The 22333-nt window shown below is 62.2% G+C and overlaps 1 protein-coding gene across 12 annotated transcripts in view; it reads left to right on the forward strand.

Moving 5' to 3' along the window:
* The window catches only part of PLEKHG5 (pleckstrin homology and RhoGEF domain containing G5), a 43445-nt gene that overhangs the window by 11338 nt on the left and 9774 nt on the right, over nucleotides 1-22333 (forward strand). For 5 of the 12 annotated variants that reach the window (XM_059691424.1, XM_059691422.1, XM_059691423.1 and 2 more), the window contains exons 2-3: nucleotides 7186-7262; nucleotides 21012-21141. In XM_059691424.1, coding sequence (XP_059547407.1) covers nucleotides 7186-7262; nucleotides 21012-21141 — 207 coding nt within the window. Of the gene's footprint in view, nucleotides 1-6235; nucleotides 6370-6498; nucleotides 6725-7185; nucleotides 7263-9515; nucleotides 9764-12348; nucleotides 12499-15808; nucleotides 16197-16459; nucleotides 16676-21011; nucleotides 21142-22333 lie in introns of those variants that run through there. The other 7 variants (XM_059691427.1, XM_059691426.1, XM_059691434.1 and 4 more) reach the window with 7 other exon arrangements.

Below are 22333 nucleotides of genomic sequence, written 5' to 3' on the forward strand. Positions count from 1 at the left end.
GGAGGGCAGCGTGCCTGGGGGCCGGCAATGGGCACCCTTCCTGGGGCCAGAGGAACTGTCCACACCGTTCCTGCCCCCAGGCCTGGAGCCAGCCGCACTTCCTCTGACGGAGGCTGCCGTGGGCACCTGCCCATTTGTCCTGCTTGTCCTGCTTCCCCGGGTCAGGTTCCCGTCTGACCGAGGCAGGTAAGGCGGCCAAGGTCCTCACAGGGCCAGGGATTGGCCTGAGGTCATTTGCCGGGTCCAGCCACAAGCCCGGGGGGCCCCACCCTCAGACTATGCCCCCTGGTCTCCTGGGGTCGCCCTCGATCCCTCTCATCCAGAGAAACCCAGGCTCTGCTCCTGCTGGGCCCTCTGCCTGGGAGGCCCCACCACTCAGGCGGCTCCAGGGCCCCCACCCCCTGCGTTCCCAGGCAGGACGGTCCCTGCCCTCGGAGCCCCCACGGCGAGCATTTAGAGGGGCCTTGTCCTGTGCCGAGACTTTTGAAAGCCTTGGCTCCTGGCAGCTTCATGCCCACCCTGGGGGTGGGGATAATTCGTTGTGTCTTTTTTTTTACACAGTCCCCACAACCACAAATTATGCAGTCCCGTTCCCCACATTTGGGGAAATATGGGGACAATTCTTCATGTCCCCTTTATTCTGGAAGGGAAGGCTCAGCAGAGCCACGTGCTCACCGTGTGTCCCTGTGCCCACTCCACCCGCTGGGAGAGAGGCCCCAGCACGCAGTGGGTGGTGGGTACATGGCACATGAGCAGCCCGGGTGAGCGGAGGCAGGCTGGGGGGGAGCCAGGCACACAGCTGTCTGTGTGGGCTCTGTCCTCTGCAGCCAGCCGGTCCCTGGCCTGGGCCCATCAGGGGTGGGTGGTGAGCCCGGGTGCCGGTCAGTCCCGTGATGGGGGTGGGGCTCATGCCCAGAGAGTGACTGTCCTGAGGCGGACTCTCACACCCGGGTTCTGCAGCCCAGCTCCTGTTCCCCTCGGCCACTCTCGGTTCCTCGGAGGGGCCTGGGGAGGGAGCCCGTGGTGGACAAAGGGCAGGTGCCCACGGCAGCCTCAGCCAGAGGAAGTGGCCGGCTGGCTCCAGGCCTGGGGCCAGGAACGGTGTGGACAGTTTCTCTGGCCCCGGAAAGGAATTCTGAATGTGTCCACCCACCTCTCCTCACTGAGCCGAGGGCTGTGGGCGGCAGGGCAATATTGGAGTCTCCAGGCCTCGGGGGGCCGATGCCAGCGATGGCTCTGGTCTCCCCGCGGGGAAGCGTCAGAGGCCATGGTCCGTGCCCCTTTCTGCCCACCTGAGAGTCCTGCCCCAAGAGGCCCCAGGGGGCTTGGGAAGGGGCCACATTCTTTCCCAGGGCACCTATGTTGCTCTGCCCAGTGTCAGAGTGGGGAGGGGCGGGTGGTTCCGGGGCCAGTGACATTTGTCCAGAACAGGCCCTCCTGGCTTTTGGCCAGATGTGGCCAAATCTTGCCCTGGTGCGGGGTCCTGTCCTGGCATAGCCTGCAGCAGCTGCGCAGCGGGCAGAGGTGCTGGAGGGCTGAGCTGGCGTGGGAGGGGGCACTCAAGGCCGCAGCTGCTTCCTGGGAGCGGCACCCTGTGCGTGGCCAGGCCTGGGGCTGGGAGGAGGTGGCAGGGAGTTCTGCTTTCTTCCATTTGTTGTTCCACTTATTCATACAGTTATTGGCTAATTCTTTTTATTTAAAGTTTTTAAAAACTTATTTGAGAGAGGACAGAAACACTGATTTGTTGTTCCACCTATTTTATTAATTCACTGGTTGATTCTTTTTTAAAAAATATTTTTTTTATTGATCTCAGAGAGGAAGAGAGAGAGGGAGAAAGAGCTACAGCACCAACGATGAGAGAGAACCATTGATCGGCTGCCTCTTGCACGTCCCACCATGGGGATCAAATCCACAACCCAGGCATGTGCCCTGACCAAACCGTGACCTCCTGGTTCATAGGTCGATGCTCAACCACTGAGCCACGCCGGCAGGGCTGATTCTTCTTTTTTAAATTGGTTTTAGAGCCCTGACTGGTTTGGCTCCGTGGTTAGAGCGTCAGCCTGCAGACTGGAGGGTCCCAGGTTCGATTCTGGTCAAGGGCATATGCCTTGGTTGCGGGCACATCCCCAGTAGGGAGTGTGCAGGAGGCAGCTGAATTGGTGTTTCTCTCTTATCAGTGTTTCTAACTCTCTATCCCGCTCTCTTCCTCTCTGTAAAAAAAAAAAAAAAAAAAAAAAAATCAATAAAACATATATTTTTTTTAAAAAAAATTGGTTTGAGAGAGAGAAACATCCTTCGGTCGCCTCCTATACTGGCCCTGACTGGGGGTCAAACCCACACCTAGGTATGTGCCCTGACCGGGAATGGAACTGCAACGTTTTGGTGTGCGGGACGATGTTCCAATCAACTGCGCCACCCGGCTGGGGCTACCTTCTTTCCTTTTTTTTTCTTTACTTTTCGCGCTCCGTCTTGGAAACCCAGTGTGTGTACAGCGCTCAGTGTGAAGCAGCCTCACTGCCCACGCTCAGAAGCTACAGCGGCCAGTGGCTGCGATCTGGGGTGAGACCTGCTGAGAGGGTCAGGCGGTGAGCTGAGACCAAGTGTGGAAGCCAGAGGGCCCTGCAGGTGTGAGCTAAGGCAGAGCTATGGTAGTGGCAGTGTTCCCGGAGGGACCTGGTGGGCAAGATAGGTCAAAAGTCATAGGGTAGCCCGGCCAGCTTGGCTCAGTGGATGGAGCGTTGGCCTGAGGACTGAAGGGTCTTGAGTTCAATTCCGGTCAAGGGTCTTGGCTGCAGGTTCGACCCCTGGCCCAGGTCGGGGCGCGTGTGGGAGGCAACAATCAATGTCTTTCTCACACTGATGTTTCTCTCTCGCCGTCTCTCCCTCTTCCTTTCACTCTCTCCAAATAATAATAATAATAATAATAATAATCAATGGGAAAATAGCCTCAGGTGAGGAGTAACAACAACGAAAGTAATAGGTCAAATCAAAGGCCTGTCCAGGGCAGTGGCCCGAGGAGGGAGAGGCTGGTCTGGAGGGTGATTATGCTGAGGCGGACAGGCCTTCCCGGAGTCTGAGTTCTCCGCGTCGACTTGGGCCTTGGCGACGGGCAGGATGTCAGTGGCTGGTGATGTGGAGGATGCGACGGGGGGTGGGGGGGGGGTGGGGGGGTGGGGGGGGGTGGCAGGGGACAGAACCAGGAAGGGCTGGGCCAAGCTCAGAGCTCAGTTCCTTCCGGGGAGAGGCGGTGATTAACGTGCTGAGGGGCTCTGGGAGGCGGCAGGGGGCGGTGGGGACTGCGGAGGGTGAAGGGTGTGTGTCAGCCAAGGCAGTTGAGGCAGACACCGCTCGGAACCCGGAGCCACCACAAACACGGCCCGGAGCTGCCAGGCTCCTCTGGTTTGTCCAGAGAAGCCAGAAACCTGGATTTTTATGTGAAATCTGACTTTTCAGAGTTGGCAACCGGCTCAAATTCTTCTGAAGCACCGTGCTCAGCCAAACCAAACATGTCTGCCGGCGGCATCTGCCCAGGCGCCCGGCCGCCAGTTGTGGGAGAGATCATGTTGAGGGACAGGCATCCTGTGACTAAGATGGGGGGCGGGGGGACAGAGCTGGCGAGGGGCTTGTCTGCCTGGCTGGGGGGCTTGGCTTTCCCTGGGACCATGGCGGCTGGAGGAGCCGGGAGGGCAGACCCAGGGAGACAGTCTCTGCCACCCTCAGGCGGGCCCAGTTCAGGGTTGCCTGGGGCTTGGCGGAGGACAAGTGGCCAGACACCTGCTCAGGTTGACTCAAGTCAAAGGGGGCAGCCCGGTCTGTGGGGCTCAGTGGTTGAGCATCCACCTATGAACCAGGAGGTCAGGGTTCAATTCCCGGTCAGGGCTCATTCCTGGGTTGTGGGCTTGATCCCCAATGTGAGGTGTGCAGGAGGCAGCCGATCCATTATTTTCTCTCATCATTGATGTTTCTCTCTCTCTCTTCCTCTCCTTTCCTCTCTGAAATCAGTAAAAAAAACATAAAAATATCAGAGGGGCAGAGCTGGGGGGAAGCTGGGGCAGGCACAGAGCTGCCTTCTCCCCACCCCCCTCTTTGCTCTAGGGCCCCCTCATTTTTGCTCCCCAACAATTGCAGGGCTCTGTATCCACTCAGACTGACTTTCCATGATCTCAGGGTTCCAGGGCCCAGCAGTTGTCTGTCTCAATTCAAGTTCCCAAGAGAGTGAATCTAATTGGCTGGGCGAGGCCAGGCAGCACCTTGGACCCAAACAACTACGTCCAAGGCATGCCATCCCCTGGTACATGTCCCCCTAACCAGGCCCACCCCTCTGCAGGGAAGTGAGCAGCTTGCCTGAGGGGGGCTCCCGGCAGGCCTTGGTGGGGAAGACCCGTTCCTGTGCCTGAGCCTCCCCAGTCCCCAAAGGCCCCTTTCCCGGCCCCAAGGGCCACTAGGGTCCTCACGGTTTTCCGTGAGGGTCTCCGGGAAGCTCACCTACAGGTCCCAGGAGGCTGATGCTTTGGCTCAGAGCACACGGAAGGCTGGGTCCCAGGGGAGCCGGGACCAGCGTCTGGAGAGGAGGGTGCAGAAAGCAGGCTGAGCACCTTGGAGGGCTGCAACCAAGTTAGAGGCCAGGGGTCAGCCGGGTGGAGCCCCAGTGCCTGCAAGGACGTCCGAACCCACACGTCAACGACCCGAGTGGCTGTGGGGTGGCCGTGGGTCCAGCCCTGCAGTGGCTGTCATGGTGGGACCTAGAGAGCAGGGAACGAAGTTCCAGGATACGTGGTGGAGGAAGTAGCCTCGAGCCCACAGAATTTAAAGCCAGAACCCCGAACCCTTGGGGCGTAGGGTGTATGACCTTGTCTTCAGGCCCAGCGTTTCCAGAACTCAGGGATCTAGAGTCAACAGAACCAGATCTTGTCTGGTGGAGTTTGATAGGCCCCAAGCAGGGTGCATGGGGATCCCCCCCCACCAAAGCTGACCCAGGGCCCAGGTCTCCATGGAAACCCGGATGGTGGAGGGGGCTGCTGGAGTTGTGGTGGAGAATCCTGCAAAAAACCCCACAAAAAACAAAAACACAAGGACCCTGCCCCCTTCCTTACCCAGCCTTACCCAGCTACCTCCTGCAGGCAGGCTGGGTGGGGCCAGCAGGACCACTGACCCAGGGCCCCTCCAGGGCCCGCCCCGGGCTTGGCACACGTGTTTGCTGAGTGAATCCAGAGCCCAGTTCCCACACAGTTCCTTCTGCCGGAAGTCCTTGAGGGCAGGGCCGGGTTTGGGCCACCCGGGAGTCCCCAGGGCTGACCCCTGCAAGGGCACCCCGCTCTGTCTTAGGGGCCGTGGAGAAGGGAGCCTTGGGGAGAGGGCCCCAGGCGCCACTGGCCACTGGCCCTCCCGCGCCTGGGTCTCTGGCGACAACCTGGGGTGAGAGGGGTCTCAGGGGGCTCTGTCGCTTGGGGGAGTCCTGGCTCCCGAAGCTGCCTTTCTGCGGTGCACGGTGTTGCCTAACCGTTAGAATGCTGTCCCCATAGCTCCGACGCCGGTCACTTAAAGTGCAAGACCAGGCGAAAGGCAGGGGTGCAGTTAGAAGTCTGGGGGCGCCCGTGGGGGAGCGGCTGGCAGACCCCGGGGCCTTCTGCAGGCTGCTGGCTGTTGTGACCACGTGTGTGCCAAGCTGTGCTCTCATGATAGCGGCGCTTCTGTGCATGTTTATTCTTCCATGAGGTTTTAAATGCCAACCAGCACGGAGGTGGCGGTACAAGGACAGTAGCCACCAAGCCCATTCCCCTGACCCATTAATGGGGCCTGACCCACCCCCGACGGCATTCCTAGGGGGGAGTGGGGGGTCTCCTGGGGGTGGGCGCGAGGCGCAGGGGGCTGCCCGGACCGGCCCTGCCCTAGACGGCCCCTCTGGACCGGGAGAAAGAGCAAGTCGTCCCGAATGCTCATCCCCTTCCCGGGGGCGGAAAACGCCTCCCACCCATCAAAACGGGGGGCGGGGGGCCCCATGCGAGGGGCGGGGGCTGCGGGGGACGGAGGCACGGCCTTCGGTCACACCCGCGACATGTCCAGGGGGTCCGGGTGGGCAGCGGGGCGCGCTGGCCGCAGATGCCCCGCGGGGGAGGGGCGCGGCGGGAGGCGGGGGGCGGGGCCGGCGCGGGGCTCCGAGTCCCGCCCCCGGAGGCGGGGCCACGCGTCCAGCCCCTCCCACCGCCCACCTGCCCCGCCCCGCCTCCCGCCGCCGAGGGTCCCGCGGCCGCGGCGCTCCGGCCTCTCCCCGCGCCGCCCCGCCCGCCGCCGCCGCCGCCGCTCCCCGCCCCCGGGCCGGCCCGCTGCGCCCCCGCCCGCCCGCTCCCCGCGCCCGCGCCGGCTCCATGGGTGAGTGCGGGGCCCCGGGCCGCGCCCGCCATGCAGGCCCGCGCCTCCGCGCCGGCTCGGGGCAGGGGGGCCGGGGCGCCGCGGTGGGGGGCGGGGAGCGAGGGGGACCTGGCTCGTCCCCTCTCCTCCCCTCCGCGGTGGGGCGCTCGGTCGCCCCCTCCTCTGGGGCAGGCCTGCTCGAGGTGGGAGGTGGACGCCGGCCTCGGCATCGGGGCGGCGGGGTGCAAACCCTGCCCCCCTGTTGGGGTTCGCTTCGGCAGCACCTCTCCCCCAGCCCTGCCCCCTCCGCTCTTGCACCCCAGCCTTCTAGGAAAGGCAGCTTGGAGGGGGCCCAGTTCTGGGTCAGAGATGGACGGTGGGTAAGGGGGACCCTCTGGGCCTTGGAGGGGCGTCCATGCATAGGGACGTGGAGGGCAGGGGTAGGAATGGCTGTTGGACCCCTGTGGTCCCCCTCCCCCCCAGCAGCCCTGCAGGGCCCCCCAGGAAATCAGGGGCCCCACCAGGTCTGGGAGCAGCCCCCCCCCCCCCACCTGTGGGACAGAGGGAGGGAGCAGTGTTCTCCCGGTGGAATCTGGACAGTTTCCCTGGGGAACAGCGAGGAGAAAGGGCTCTGCGAACAGATCCCCGAGCAGATAAGCTGGCATTTAAAAGAGAAAGGGACACTGACCTCCTTTGAAGGGAGGTTTGAGGAGACAGCCCCACCCGTCCTCCTCCGGGGAGGCTACTGGGGCCCTGGGGGAGCCTGGGTGCCCGGCCAGGGGTGCACCCTTCCCAGGGCCCCACCCTGCTGATAACCTCCTGCTCTCTCCCCTGCAGATGCCGGGAGCCTGGCCGAGGAGAAGGGCCTGCGCTGTCAGAACCCCGACTGCATGGACAAGGGGCGAGCGGCCAAGGTAGGGAGCTGGAGGCCAGGCGGCTGCCGAGGGGCAGGGCGCTCACCAGCCTCTCTGTCCAGGCACCGGCCAGGGCGCAGCTGGCTGGCCACAGTGCGCCTGGGCTCAGGAGTGGGTACGGACCCTGGGTGGCTGGTTTCGGGGGCAGAGGGGCTGCCCCTGGCTCTGTGGCAGTGGAGTGGGGGGACGTCTGCGAACACAGGGGCAGCAGGGGTGCCCCAAAGCCCCTTTCTGTACTGCAGTTTGTGCAGCAGCCCCGGGGTGACAGGAGCCGTGGCCCCATGTCACAGATGAGGAAGCTGAGACTCTGTAGGGGGAAGGGCCCTCCCCCCCAGGTTCTGTTCCAGTGCCAGTTGGCACCCTCCCTGCAATACCAGGCCACTCTTCAGGCCTGGGCACGGGTCAGGGACGCTCTGGGACAGTGGCTGTGGCCCTGGGACTGGCAAAGGGAAGGGACAGGCTGGTCCTGGAGTGCCAGGCCTCGGGAGCTGGGAATGAGGCGGAACAGGGGGGATCATGGTCAACAGGATGCGCAGTTCTGCCCCCCCCCCCGCGCCCCCCGCCCCTGCCGTGCCGGGCGCTGTGCCACGCGCTCTCTGTGCCTTATGCGCCACTGTGGGAGCCCTTCTGGGAAGACATCATGGCCACGTTTCCCCGATGGAGATACCAAGGTTCAGAGAGGTCCTGTGACTTAGCCAGGCCCTGCAGCTCGAGAGAGACCAAGCCAGGGTTTGAGTCCATGTTGCGCTCCTCCCAGCATGCATTTGCGCGACAAGTCCTTCTGGCCGAGATCTGTCCTGTCATTATTCCCGTTTGCAAATGGGGAAACTGAGGTTCGGGGGTGTGTGGCTCACCCAGGGACACGTTGCTGGGATGTGGTGGAGCTGGGATTTGAACCCAGAGCCCAGATCTGTGTAATGCCAGAGCCCGTTTCCTAACCACGGTGTAGCTCGGCTCTGCCAGCTGCAGGAAAATAAAAATGCCACTCCCCCAGGTCCCTTGTCCCCCCCCCCCGCCCCCCACGCAGACAGGCAAGCGCACACGCTGCACTGGAGGACCACGGCAGAAGGAACAGTCAGAAGGAACGCGGAGGCCTGTTCTGGGTGGGAGCGGAGGGGGAGGCTTCCAGTTGCCGTAGTCACCAGGCAAGGGGGTGTCTGTGATTCAGACAGTCTGCTGGCGCGGATGGTGCCTGGCATGGGTGCTTTGGTTTTGGCAGGTTGCCTCTCTCCCAGATGGGGGCTCCTGGCAACAAATTGGCCTCGTTACCCCCCTGTCCAACCTGCCAGGGGCCTGCACAACCTGGGGGCTTCCGCCTGACCCTGAGGCCTGACAAGAGGGGCCAGCCCACACTGTCCTGGCCCCTCTTGTGGGCAGCTGCCCCTGGGCAGATCCTGGAGCAGGGGCAGGGGTGGGAGGGCCTGGACTGTCCAGAGGTGAGGCCTGTGGATGAGGGCTGGTTTCAGAGCAAGTGGGTCACCTCTGCAGACACAGGTCCTAACTGAAGCCCAGCCTGGGCCTGCCTGGAACTCAGCAGGGCTGACCTTGACATCCGCAGCCAGAGGGTTGCCCAGCCTGCAGGGGGAAGAGCTGAAGCACGGTCACTGGTGGGACCCACTTTGGGACACATGGCACAGACTCACTTCTGGGACCTGTGTGATCAGAGGGAGGAGGGTTAGTCAGGGAGGACACCCTGGAGGAGGTGGCCCCTGGTGAAAGTAAAAACATCCACAGGCAAGCAGGAAGGGGGAACTGCCACAGGCAGGAGCACAGAGGCAGTTCTTGCCAAGCGGATGAGGTGGCTGGGGAAGAGGGTGAGAGGAGGAGCAAAGAATGTCCTGTTGTTGATGATAATAATAACCACCACTGAATGGACACGTTTCTGTGCCTGGTGGGGTGTCAGGCCCTCACTGAACCCTCGTGAGAACTTCAGGAGGAAAGCATGATTATTCCCTCACGACACGGGAGGAAACGGAGGCTCAGAGAGGTGACAGGACTTGCCCGCACCACACAGCTTGATTGGCAAAGTTCGGCCTGGAGAGAGATCAAGAGCCTCCCCTCTGGCCGTTCTAGGAACGGCTGGCAGGATATATGAGCTCTTTGAAGGCGATGACATCATTCATTCATTCACCAAATCAGCTTTGAGCATCTGCCGGGCAGGCCGGGTCCAGACCCTGGACGTGTCCAGGAAACAAAGGTCCTGCCCTCCCGGAGGTGACATCCTCGCCCGCCCGCTGGGAGAGGAGTCCTTGGCTTTGCCAGACTGGCCCCCAGGCTGCCCCGGGGCAGGGCCATCTTCCAACAGGGCTGGACGCTTCCGCTTCTGGGTCCACCCTGGAGGTTTTGTTTGAATCTCTCCTGGGTGCTGAGGCTTCTGACATGAATCAGCTGCCCCACCCGACCTCCTTCCCCTGGAGTTCGCGCCGAGGGCAGGGTACCAGGCCGCTGGCATCCTGAGGAATGAGGAGCTATGAGGTGGAGGCAAGCTGAGTGAGCCAGCGGTATGTTGGGGCTGTGAAGGAGTGAGCAGGGCCTGGGGGACGGGGAGAGGGAGGCGGAGCTGGATGGGAGACCGCCGATGAAGATGTGTAGCCCGGCCAGACTGGCTCAGTTGGTTGAGCATCATCCTATGCATGACACTCAGAATCAGGGCACATACCTAGCTTCTAGTTTGAGCCCTGGTCTGTGCACCTATAGAAGGCAACTGACGCATGTTTCTCTCTCTCTCTCTCTCTCTCTCTCTCTCTCTCTCTCTCTCTCTCTCTCTCTCTCAGCATGTCCTCAGGTGAGGATTTCTTAAAAAGATGTGTAGAGTAGCCCACATCTCTGACCTCCAGAGTCAAAGTCAAAGCCCACTCCCTCCCAGCTGCATGGTCCCGGGCAAGTCACTCCACCTCTCTCAGCCTCGGTTTCCAGGTGGTTGTGCTGAGGACTAAAAGGGCTCGCCCGTGTAGGTGCGTGGACAGACTGGCGCGCGGTAGGTGTTCAAGAGAATGAATGCCAGCAGCGACCACGTGCTCACCCTCCACCGAGGGGGCGAGACCCCCAGGCCTCAGGCGCACTTTCCTTCTCCTCCCTCAGATCTGAGACCCCCGGGGTTCCACCCCAGACCCCGGCCAATCTCGCCCAGTGGACTCAGGTTTGTGGTACTTCTGTCTGTCCTGTTCCAAGGGCAAGTGGAGCTCAGAGTCTGGGGAGATGGGGAAGTGTTCTCTTCCTCCCTCCCTCACGGGGGCCAGTGCTGATGTGATGGGGGGCCCCACTAGCCAGACGGTGTCTGGCCCCCTTGAACTGGGCTCTTTGGTCAAAGTCTGTTGAAGGAGACGTGGAAGAGGGCTGACACTGGCCCCGGAGACACTGGGCTCTGGGCTAACACATTTGAGGGGCAGAAGGCTTGGGAGCGCCTGGAGTGGGCCCCCCAGGGCGTCACCCTCAGACAAAGGTATTGGTCTAGCGGCCACAATTCCCTCAGCTGGGGGCCCTGTGTCCAGCTTCACCAGGGGACCCCAGCTGGTCCTCACACCCCTGCCTTGCAGTACGCCCCACCCCACCTCCATCACACAGGACATGGGGAAGCAGGGAGGTGAAATGACTAACCAGGCAGGTCAAGCCAAGTCTGTCCTCCGCCTCCCATTTCTAAGGCGCTGTCAGGAGGAAAGGGAGGTTTGTTTTTCCGCGTGGCTCCCAAGGGCCCTGGCAGGGAGGTGCGTTTGGTTCAGTAGAGGCCAGAGTTTGCAGCCCCTGAAGCTGTTCCCCAATGGATAGGTAGTGAGCACCCCCTGCCTAGAGGTATTCAAGCGGAGAGAGTGGAAGCTGGGTTTGCTGAACAATGGGCTGTGTGGTAACAGGGATGAGGGGGTGTGTTTGTGTGTGCGTGCGCGCGTGTGCGCGCGCGCACACCAAGGGGAGGGGCGGCCAGATGAAGACCCGTGGACACAGGGCAGAGGAAGGGTGAGCCTGAGGTCCCTGTGGAGGAAGAATGAGCAGGATGTGGTGAATAATGGGAGAGGTGGTCACCTATTCTCCCATGCAGCCCCCTTGGGGATAAGAGGTGGAGATCAGGGTGCCCTTGATGGTGGCCGATTCTGGGGTTCCCTGGAGGTTACTGGTCTTTTTAGATGCTGGTCAGCTGTAGAAGGTGGCAGTCCAGTCTGTACCCTGACAAAGGGGGAGGACAGAGAAGCAATGCCAGTGAACTCCTGGGCTTTGGCTAAGTAATTGGGGGGTGGGGGCGGGGACAGGTGAAGGCCTGGGGTGCCTGGCCCAAGAGACAGAGACAGAGGACCCCATCCATGTGAATGGTGTAGACCCAGCCCCCAGGAAGGCAGCCCCTGCCAGCAGGGGGCTCCTGCCTTGGTGAGGGCCTGAGGGGTGTGGTCTGTGGTTGGGAAAATGCAGGGGGGGGGGGGCTGCGTGAGTGAGGCTCCCAGAGTCTCTGGCCCCGGATCTGCCCTGGATCTGCCCTGATGGCCGAGGTCACTGCACCCACCTCAGGGTGTGCTTGGGGCAAGGCTGCTGCCTCCTCCATGGCGCCCTGTCTCCCCACGCACCACCTGCACCCCAAGTTCCCAGCAGAGAGGGAACCACCAAAGGGCGGAATGGCCCCCTTTGCAGTCCTGCGTCGTGAGCCAGGAAAAAAGAGGGGGGACACAGAGACGGCCAGACGGGTTTCGCAGGCGCCATAGAGGCGCAGTTCCGAATGCAGCCATTTATAGTGGAGAGGAAGCCAGCCTGGCTCAGGGCGATTCCCGGGGCGGGCTCTGCCTCCGGGTCCCTTGGCTGGACCCCCGGGGCCCCCTCGCTGGCCACGGCAGCTTCCTGCTGTGGGGCCCCCAGATGGGTGAGCTCCTGTCGTCAAGCCCAGGTTAAAGACATTGAACTGCCCGGAGATCTGCAAAGGGCCAGCCCCCTTGGGACTGACAACCGCCCCCCCACCCCCACTCCCCGCCCCCGCCCCCTAGATTACTCCCTGAGCGCCACCCCCTGGGCCGCCAGGTCTGCCACCTGGGTCCGGCACCCCCGTCCCCGCCGGGGTGCATGATGGTACATCCCGACCCGCCCAGGTGGAAGCGCCGGGCCCTCTACCGTAATTCCCTTACGTGTGGCGCCCCAAGCCGCACAGATCCTCCGAGCCCTCCCCGCCCCACGGCTCCGGTACCCCTCGCCCTTGCGCCCAAGGGAATTGGACTGTCTAGGCCCGAGTTCCAGCCACAGGGGAGGAGACCCATGCCCCTAGGTGAGTCTCACAGGGAAGCTGGGGTCCGGACGGGGTAAGGTCGGGTGCCAAGTCTCCCCTAAATCACTGGACAGACCCGGGTGGAAAGTCCCAGGCCCGCAGGTGGGTCTCAGTGGGCACCACTGGCGCTACCTCTGAGGGTGGAAGGAGCCCAAGGGACTGCCCCCCCCGCCCAGTGGCTCTGGGGGGTAATCTTCTCCGAGATATGGCCCCGGGGTCAGGCCTTGAGGAGCCGGCTGGCCGGCGGGGAAGTGTGTGGCTGGAGGGGCCTTGTTGGGGGCTGGTTGGAGGCTCTGGACTCTGCCCCACGGGAATCAGAGTTGGTCCCGGGCAGAAAGTCAACTGGAGGCCAGCAGGGGGCGCGAGAGGCACCTCAGCCAGTGGGGTGGCTGCGGGAAGATGAGGGGAGGGGACCAGGGAACCCTGGCGAGGCCGGGCCAGCCTTAACCAAAGGCGGGGAAACGGCAGCCAGGGGTGCCTGGGCCCTGCAGATCCCCCAGTCACCTGCCCCAGGTTTGGGCGGCTCGCGGCAGATTTTACAATGCCTCTGCCCCTCCGCCAGGGTCCAGGCCCACAGTGGGACCCAGCAGCCATCCTAGACGGAAAATTCTAGAGAACTGGCCGGCGCCTGCTTTGCACAGATGGGCAAGGGCAGTGTTAGCTGCCCCCCCGCCCCCCCAGCACAGGTCTTCCACAGCCCCGCACACATCCTCTCCCCCCTTCCTTCCCAGGGAGCCTTCTGTCTGGGGCTGGAGAAGGTGCCAGGGGGAGGCGCTGGCTGCCATGCTCGGCCCCGGGCGCCAGGCTCGGGCACATCTGAGCAGGGACAGGGCAGGAGAAGTTCAGACCACAGCCACTGCCTCTCCCTGGCGCTGGGTCCCAGCCAGACTGCTCTCTGGGAGGAAGGGCCTCGCTGGTTCCAGAGGCCTGGCCTGTGGACGGGTTCTCTACCCCCCTGCCCCCTGCCTACAGCACAGCGCAGGGCTCTGGGGCACGCTCTGCCTCCGCCTGGGCCCAGGGCCCAAAGGACGAGGGGTGAGGTGCAGGCCTAGGGGAAGGGCGGAGCTGGCGAGGCCGTTGGGAGTTAGGAGAGCAGCCTGGCAGAACTGGCCCAGCCCTGGCTGACCTGCCCATGCACGCACGCAGCCTCCACCCCTGGATTTCCAAGGTGCCAGATGGGGCCTTGGGGCTGGTAGGCTCCCAGGGGAGCTTATCCCGGGTGGGAAGCCCTTGGGCAGGGGTGTCCCTCCAGCCGGGGAGCCCCAACTCCTGATCACAGACCTTGCCCCATAGAGACCTCCCTCTCCCACTGCAGACAGGCGGGGCCCAGCCACTGGGGGGGGGGGGGGTGCCCACACGCCTCTCTTTTTCTGGGGAGGTGGTGCTCGCCGGGAGTGGGAAGGGGGCTCTTGCCTTGGAGACTCCATTATTCATCAGCCCCAGCATCTGGTTTCTGGGTATCAGTTTCAACAAGCCGGTCTTGACTCATGAGCCTGGAGCTGGGGCTGGGCTGGGAGGGGCTCCTTCCCAGCAAGTCAGAGGCTGGGACCTCCTGGGCCTGCGCTGGGGCTGGACTGTTTCAGCTCCATCTTGTAGAGAGAGGTGGGAACCAGGAATCCGCGAGGGCCACCCCCTCTCCTGGTGCAGGGCCGGCCTCCTTGCCTCCCACCCCTGCGGGCTCCTTCACCCAGCACCCGTGGCCTGGGGCAGCCCCTTCCCTGGCGGGAGCCTGACCTGGGATGGCCGGGGCCTGGCCACTCGGGTGACGTCCAGTGGCCTGCCCTGGTGGTCTCCATTTGATCCGCCCTGGTTACCCCAGGCCAGGGGGTTCCCCTAAGCTCGCTTTGCAATCTGCCCTGTCCCCAAGGGGGTGGACCTCAAGGCACTGCTGCCCCAGCCCCCACTTAGCCAGTCTTTAAGCACCTCCTGCCGCCCCGTGCCTGAGACAGACAGTGGTCCAAGCACAGGCGTCCGTTTTCCCACTTACTAGCCGGTGACTTAGGGGAAAGTTACTTAACTCTCCCCGGCCTCAGTTTCTCTGTCTGTTAAATGGGGATAGTAACAGTATCTCCTCTTTAGGGTCTTGGAGAAGAATGAACGGGGTTTGCTGTCCCAAACCCCTGGCACAGGCCTTGCACTTGGGAGGGCTCAGCTGCTGGCCTGTGGGGTGGTAGCAGGGGCGGCGGGCCCGGGCAACACCACCAGGACTTGAGGTGGAAACTGACCTGTCCAGGTCAGCAGGCCCAAGGTCAGGGAGGCCAGGAGGAAGGGGAGAACCTGTGGCCAGGCCGCGGGAAGGGCTTTGCTGACCTTCCCCCGGCAATGGCCTTTTCTGGCATGAAGACCCAGCTCTGCCATCATTCATCCGTCATCCAGTCTGCACGGGGCACCTACTGTGCGCCAGGACTGGGCGAGTGAGGATGCAGTGTGGGCCTAGAGCAGTGATGGCGAACCTATGACACGCGTGTCAGAGGTGACATGCGAACTCATTTTTTTGGTTGATTTTTCTTTGTTAAATGGCATTTAAATATATAAAATAAATATCAAAAATATAAATCTTTGTTTTACTATGGTTGCAAATATCAAAAAATTTCTCTATGGGACACGGCACCAGAGTTAAGTTTGGGTTTTTCAAAATGCTGACACGCCGAGCTCAAGAGGTTCGCCGTCACTGACCTAGAGCCTCCGGCCTCTGCACAGGGCACTCCAGCAGGAAACGTGGCCCAAGAAGAGAAGTAACTCCAGGTGGCGGTCCGTGCTCAGGAGGCTTGAGAATGGGCAGCGAGGGGCTCTTTCTTTTGAGAGGAGGGTGAAGGCCTCCCCGGGGAGGTGGCGTTTAGGTTGGGGCGCAGTGCCAGCCGTTGGAAGTCAGGGGCACATGCTGTTCCAGACGGAGAACGCAGACAGCCGGCGCTGAGCTGGTGAGCGGGAGGGAGGGAGGAGCCGGCATGGTGGGCCACCGTGTGGGACTGGCGAGGTGGGAGTCGGGCCGTGTGGGGTTCTGTTCTAAGCCACTGGAGAATTTTCAGGGGGGGCGCCATGATCAGGCTTCGGTTTTCAGAAGGCCTGCCTGTGTGTGGACGGAGTGACGGAGGCTCTGGGCGTGGAGGCAGCCCCTGGGGCCTCCCAGCCCCTAAGGAAGGCTGCCTCCCTCCGGGCCATCCTCAGAGGCAAGCCCTCCGCACCCACATTCCGTGGAAGAGATTGAGGAGCTGTCAGAGGGGTGGTGGGCTGGCGAGGGCATGTTCCCTTCGCCCCATGGGGACTGCGGAGTGTCGGTTCCAGGACCCCAGAGGCAGAAGCCTCGATTCGGGTCCCGGACTCACCTCGCCGTCTCCCCACACTCGGATGGAGGCCACCGTGCCCGCTCCCACCACCTGGGGAGGAGTGTAAAGGCGCTTTGACGCCTTGCAGTGGGGACCCCAGCACCACACCCCATCCTGATGGCCTCCTCTCGGGCTCCGTGTGCGCCCCCTGGCGGCGGGGCACGTGGGTGCACCCCGCTGGAGCCGCAGGGGCCTCGGGGAAAGGCGAGTTGGGCTTCGGGGTTTTCCTGACCCGGCCCCCTCCCGGCTCCCAGAGGACTGCCCCCCGCCCTTCCCCCCTGCGCTGCACCTGCGGTCGCCGGCTGCCCGCCGCTTAGCCCGGGCGGGGGGAGCGCCCCGCCTGCGGCTCCGGATGTGGCTGGGAAGCTGGAGGTCAGAGCAGAGAGGGTGTCCCGGGGCTGGACGGGGCGGGGGTCTGAGCCCCGGAGGGGAATGTGCCCCTGTCCCGGCCCCCCGCTTCCGCCACCAGCATTCGGGGAGCTCCCCCGGGAGAAGCAGGTCCTGGGGACACTGAGCCCCGGGCCTGGCTCCGGGGTGGAGGCCGGGGGTCAGCGGGGGGCGGGGGCGGGGCCGGACGCGGCCGGCGGGCGGTGTTCCCGGCGCCCCCATCCGCCCCCCGCTGTCCCCCGGGTCCCAGCGCTCAGCCGGCGGGCGCGGCCGCACAATGGCAGGAAGCGGGGCTCCGCGCTTTGTCCGGCCCGCGGCGCGCACCGCCGCTTCCTCCGGGCGCCATGGGGACCGGGCTCGGCGTCTCGGGGCGCCGCGCGGCCTCCAGGCCCGGCCCCGGGGTGCCCTCCCGGGACTCGGCGCCCTGCTGGGCCGGGGGGCTCGCCCGCGACAGGGAAGGCCAGGTAGGGGCGCGGGGGGCCGGGGCGGGCGTGGGGACGCCTCCAGGGCCGGACGGATGGCGCTCACTTGGGGGAGTGGGGGGCTGGGGCCCTGGGCAGCGGGCCCTCCCCGCCTCGCGGGGCCTGGGGGCGGGGGCGGATCGCCCAGCCTGGGCTTTTGTGTCTGGGCTGCCTCCGGACACACCGGGCCGGGCCCAGCCCCAGCCGCGCACCCCTCCCCCGTCCTTCCTCGGCCCAGGCCGGCCACACCCCTACTCCTGCCTCGGCCCGCCCTCGGGGGAAGCGGGGTGGGGGGGTGGGGGGGTCACTTCTGGCGCCCCCTCCCCACGGAGCGGCCTGGACCTGCTTCCCCGAGACCCCTCCGCGGCCCGTGGAGTGGCAGTGGCCTCCCGTGGGCGCGCCCTCTGGACTGAGTCCCGCGAACTTTGGTCCCCGGACCCTGCTGCCCCTCCCCACGCCCTCAGAGGGTGGGAATGGTGGGCAGCAGGCAGGTGGGCACCTGGTCTGAGAGAAGGGGAAGGGCCTGCCCCCCTTTCGCTCTTGGGAGACCCCGCCCTGGAGCGAGCTGCGGGAGACCCTGTGGTTTGGCGATGGAGGTGGGAGAAGGGGGGGGGGTGGCAAGCCTGGCACCAGCAAATGAAGCTGTCGGGAAGCCTGGAGAGGCCGGACCGGGTCAGAGGGGCCCCTGTGCCAGGCTGGCCTCAGAGGGCGCGAGGGCTGCCCAGCTGGCGGCTGAGGGCCTCCTGGGGGGAAGGGCTAAAGCAGGACAGGTGCCTACCCGGATTCTCTTGTCCTGGGGCAAAGCCAGACCCCCTGTTAGCGCGCCCTGGGACCGGCTCCGGGGTGGGCAGGCGGCCCCGGGGTGGGCGGGCAGAATGGAGGCCCAGGATGGTGGTTCTCACACTTCCTTTAGATCAGTGATGGTGAACCTATGACACGCGTGTCAGAGGTGACACGCGAACTCACTTTTTTTGGTTGACTTTTCTTTGTTAAATGGCATTTAAATATATAAAATAAATATCAAAAATATGTCTTTGTTTTACCATGGTTGCAAAGATCAAAAAATTTCTCTATGTGACACGGCACCAGAGTTAAGTTTGGGTTTTTCAAAATGCTGACACGCCGAGCTCAAAAGGTTCACCATCACTGCTTTAGATGAAGCAGATAGAATAGCTGCTGTGGTTGAAGGGAGTCCTCAGCCCGACCTCAGAGCCCGAGAGAGGGGTTGAAGGCTGCTGTCCAGAACGGCCACAGCTGCCTGCCTGGGGTCAGAGCCCGGAGTGAGTGTCCTGCCAGCCACGCCTCTGTCCAGGGGAGGAGTGAGGGACACAGGAACCAAAGCAGCGACTTTTCTTGGTCTCCATGGCCTGGCTGACCCAGGCCAGCCTCCCCTCCATGCTCCCTCTCAGGCACCAGGCGGTGGCGTGAGTGTGGTGGAAACCTGGGATCTGGAGGCATGTGCCTGGCCGGGTGGCCCAGTGGTTGGAGTGTCGCCTTGTGCACCAGAAGGTCGCCCTGCGGGCGATTTGCCTGGAAGACAGCGTGACCTCAGTGCACCCAGGTGCCAGGTCATTTGGGGACCTTGCTGTCCTCTGTAAAGTCACCTGAAGGGTTTCCTGCTTGGCCACTTAAAACATCGGTGTAGCCCTGGCCAGTTCGGCTCAATGGGTAGAGCGTCGGGCTGTGGACTGAAGGGTACCAGGTTTGATCTGGTCAAGGGCACGTACCCCACTTGCAGGCTGGGTCCCCGGCCCTGGTTGGGGCTCGTGTGAGAGGCAAACAGTCTGTGTGTCTCACATCGATGTTGTTCTCTCTGCCTGTCTCTCCCCCTCCCTTCCAGTCTCTCTGAAATCCGTGGAAAATGTCCTCGGGTGAGGAGTAACAAAAACAACCTGTGTCACAAAAGGCCCACGCCCCCCCCGTCCCCCCAGCAAAAAAAGTATCGGGTACTTCTTTAAAAACAATTTTTTAAAAATCCTCACCCGAGGACATGTTTGTTTGTTTTTGTTGTGTTTGTTTTGTCTTTTTTTTTTTTTTTTTAAGGGTATAGGCTTGGGGTCAGGATGCCTAGTTTCAGATTCTGGCTCCACCCATACTAGCTTTGTATCCTTTGTTTTGTCTTCAGAGAGAAGGGAAGGGAGAGAGACGGAGAGAAAGAACATCCATGTGAGAGAGAAACATCGATGTTGCCTCCTGTACACGTCCCAACTGGGGATCGACCCACAAACTAGGTGTGTGCCCTGACCGGGAATCGAACCTGCGACCTTTTGGGGTATAGGATGGAGCCAGCTGAGCCACCCGGGCGGAGTAGGGGCTTTTATTCCGAAAGGAACAACCGGACAACCAAATGCCTGTGCAGACCTCGCTTGGCTCCTGTACGGAGAAGCCTCCCTTCACCCGGCCGGGGAAGCGCCGATGCCGCCTGGCTGGGCCCAACCGCCGCGTCCAGGGTGTGTCGATTCTATTGGGCTTCGTAGGACGTCTGTGCTCGAAGGCGCCATGAGGGTTTCCCGCCGGGGAGGGGTGGCGAGAGGAGACGGAAAGTCGGTGCGGCGGACGTGAACGGACGTGAACAACGGGGGAAGTGGGGAGCGTGGGTGGATGTCATTGTTCTAGTCTGACACCTTGCTGTGGGTTTGAAATAGTTTAAAACAGAAAGTTGGGAAAGAGAGAGAAATGAGAGGAGAGAACCGGGAAGTGGTGAGCGTGGAGATGTTTTATTTTTGTTTATTTACCCTCAGCTGAGGATATTTGTCCCGTTGGTTTTAGAGAGAGTGGAAGGGAGGGGAAGAGACAGAGAGAAACAATGATGTGACAGACATCCATGGGTTGCCCCTGCAGGTGCCCTGACCTGGGACCTGGGCAGGGGATCCAGCCTGCAACGTGCTCTTGACCCTTGCCTGGGATCGAACCCATGACCCTTCAGTCACGAGGGCTGATGCTCTAACAACTGAGCCAAACCGTCTTGGGCTGAAGACCTTTTAGAGCAGCGGTTCTCAACCTGTGGGTCGCGACCCCTTTGGGGGTCGAACGACCCTTTCATAGGGGTCGCCTAAGACCATCGGAAAACACGTATATAATTACATATTGTTTTTGTGATGAATCACTATGCTTTAATTATGTTCAATTTGTAGCAGTGAAATTGGGGGTCACCACAACATGAGGAACTGTATGAAAGGGTTGCAGATTAGGAAGGTTGAGAACCACTGTTTTAGAGAGTTTAGCTGTAGGAGAAGGAGGGAGCTGGAGAGCAGCTGAGATGAGAGGCGCCATGCCATGTGCAGATGGGCGTGAGCCATTGTGGAGGGGTGACCTGAGGAGGTAGGAGGTGGCAAATGCCAAGCCCTGTGTCTGCACCTTGGCCAGAGGCTGGCCTTGGATTGGAGCAGGGCCAAGCCCCCCACAGCCCAGGGCAGGTGGTGAATGTGATGGAGGGAGCTCAGGGCATCCCCTTCTGATATTTCCGTTTCCCTAAAAAATGTAGGAAGCTGCCCAGCCGGCGTGGCTCAGTGGTTGAACGTTGACCTATGAACCAGGAGGTCACGGTTCGATTCCCGGTCAGGGCACATGCCCGGGTTGCGAGCACATCCCCAGTGTAGGGCCTGCAGGAGGCAGCCGATCACTGATTCTCTCTCCTTGTTGATGTTTCTATCTCTCCCTCCCTCTCTGAAATCAATAAAAAACATTTAAAAAAATTAGGAAGCAACGTCTCCGGGAGAGGGTGGGGGTGAGCTGTGGGAGGTTGGAGGATGGAGGAGATAGGAAGTCATCTCTGGTGGCTGGGGGAGCAGAGGCCAGGATGATAAGGTAAATCTGGGACCATGTCACTAAGCAACTGCATGGACCCCTCATGGGCACCCAACACCAACCCCTGTCCCGGGTGCCTCCATCCCCCTTCCCTCCTGACTTAGGAGTCGGGCGGGGTCTGCGGTTCAGGACCAGCGAGGCCATAGAACCGAGGGCAGAGGCTCCGAGCCGGAGGCGGGCGCCTTCTGGTGCAGACACCGCGCTGCCAAACCGAATGGCAGCCTGAGCTTCGTTTCTGGGTGTCCTCCCTGCCTGCGCCCCAGGAAGAGGCCCTGGCTGCACCCGCCTGCGGTTACTTACTTAAAGTCTGCCCCTGGGCACTGCGTGGCTGGGCAGGGCGTGGGGTTTCTCTGCATCCCTCAGAGTGGCACAGAGTGAGTGCCTGGGAAACGTTTGTCGAGTGAATTCCGGAGCACCAGGCACCCGTGGGGAGAGCATGGCTGGAAATGAAGGGCAGGGCCTGAGAGGCCAGGAGGCCCCCCTGGGCCCGGCAGAGGTCTGGCCACAGCCCACCTCCCATCCTCGCCCACAGGTATGCCACCACGCCGACTGCCAGCAGCTGCACCGCCGGGGACCCCTCAACCTCTGCCAGGCCTGTGACAGCAAGTTCCACAGCGCCATGCATTATGACGGGCACGTCCGCTTCGACCTGCCCCCCCAAGGTGAGCACGGATCGGGGTGCCCCGCCTGGCCCCGGAGTTCCCAGGGTGGCCCCACATCCCCTTTCTGGGGGCACCGTGTCTTGGTAACTGGGGGGAGCCAGGACAGCTGTCAGAAGGACAAGAGTTGACTGTAAATGATGACATGCAAGTATGTTTCAGTCCCTTTTGTTCCACAAGTTTTTTGTTTTTTATTAAAATATGTTTTTATTGATTTCAGAGAGAGGAAGGGAGAGAGAGACAGAAACATCAATGATGAGAGAGAATCATTAATCGGCTGCCTCCTGCAGGCCCCACACTGGGGATCGAGACTGCAACCCGGGCATGTGCCCTGACCGGGAATCGAACTGTGACCTCCTGGTTTATAGGTCAACGCTCAACCACTGAGCCACACCGGCCTGGCTCTACAAGTTTTTTAAACAAGAGAAAGGGCTGGGGGTTGTGCCCCATCTCGGGGGCAGCCCTGTCTCTACCAGGTGCTGGGTCTGCGCCTCCACAGCTGCCCTGCGCCTGGACAGGGGCCAGCGAGGAGACGGTCCCTTTCTTCCTGTCCTCGGGCAGGCCACTTCTGGGCAGATCTTCCAGCGGCGGGGCTGGGGGGGGGGGGCAGAGGAACCTGTAGCCGGAAACAAGAAACCCCTCTACTGAATAGGGACCTGGCCCAGGCCCCCTGCCAACTGGCTGTGCTGGGGGCCAGCCCTTTGTCTCCATCTCAGCGGGTCAGAGGCACTAAAAAGACTGCCTCTCTGCCAGGCCTCCTGGGACTTCGGGTTTGGCCACGGGGTGGGGGTGGGGAGGCCTGAGAGAAAGAGCCATGGACCCCGGGCCCTTCCTGAGGAATCCCAGGGGCTGGCTTCCTGGTCCCGATTTCATAGAAGGGTAAACTGAGGCCGCAGGTGGATTTGTACTGAGAGCGGGCATCACCTACGGTGTCCTCTCAGGGCCCTGTGTCTCTTTGAGTCTGGGGGTGACTAGGTGCTAAGCAGCGACCGAGCACCTCTCCTCAGAGAACCAGAGGGCCCTGGCTAGTTGGGGGGCGGGCCACAGGGTCAGCGGTGGCCGTGCTGGAGGGCTAGGGAGGGGGCCAGCGAGGGAGCAGGCACAACCCGCTCCGTTTTGTTTTTGTTTTCCTTTTTAAATATATATATTTTGTTGATTTCGGAGAGGAAGGAAGAGGGAGAGATAGAAACATCAA

The sequence above is a fragment of the Myotis daubentonii genome, chromosome 3 (genome assembly GCF_963259705.1).
Source record: "Myotis daubentonii chromosome 3, mMyoDau2.1, whole genome shotgun sequence".
NCBI lineage: Eukaryota > Metazoa > Chordata > Mammalia > Chiroptera > Vespertilionidae > Myotis > Myotis daubentonii.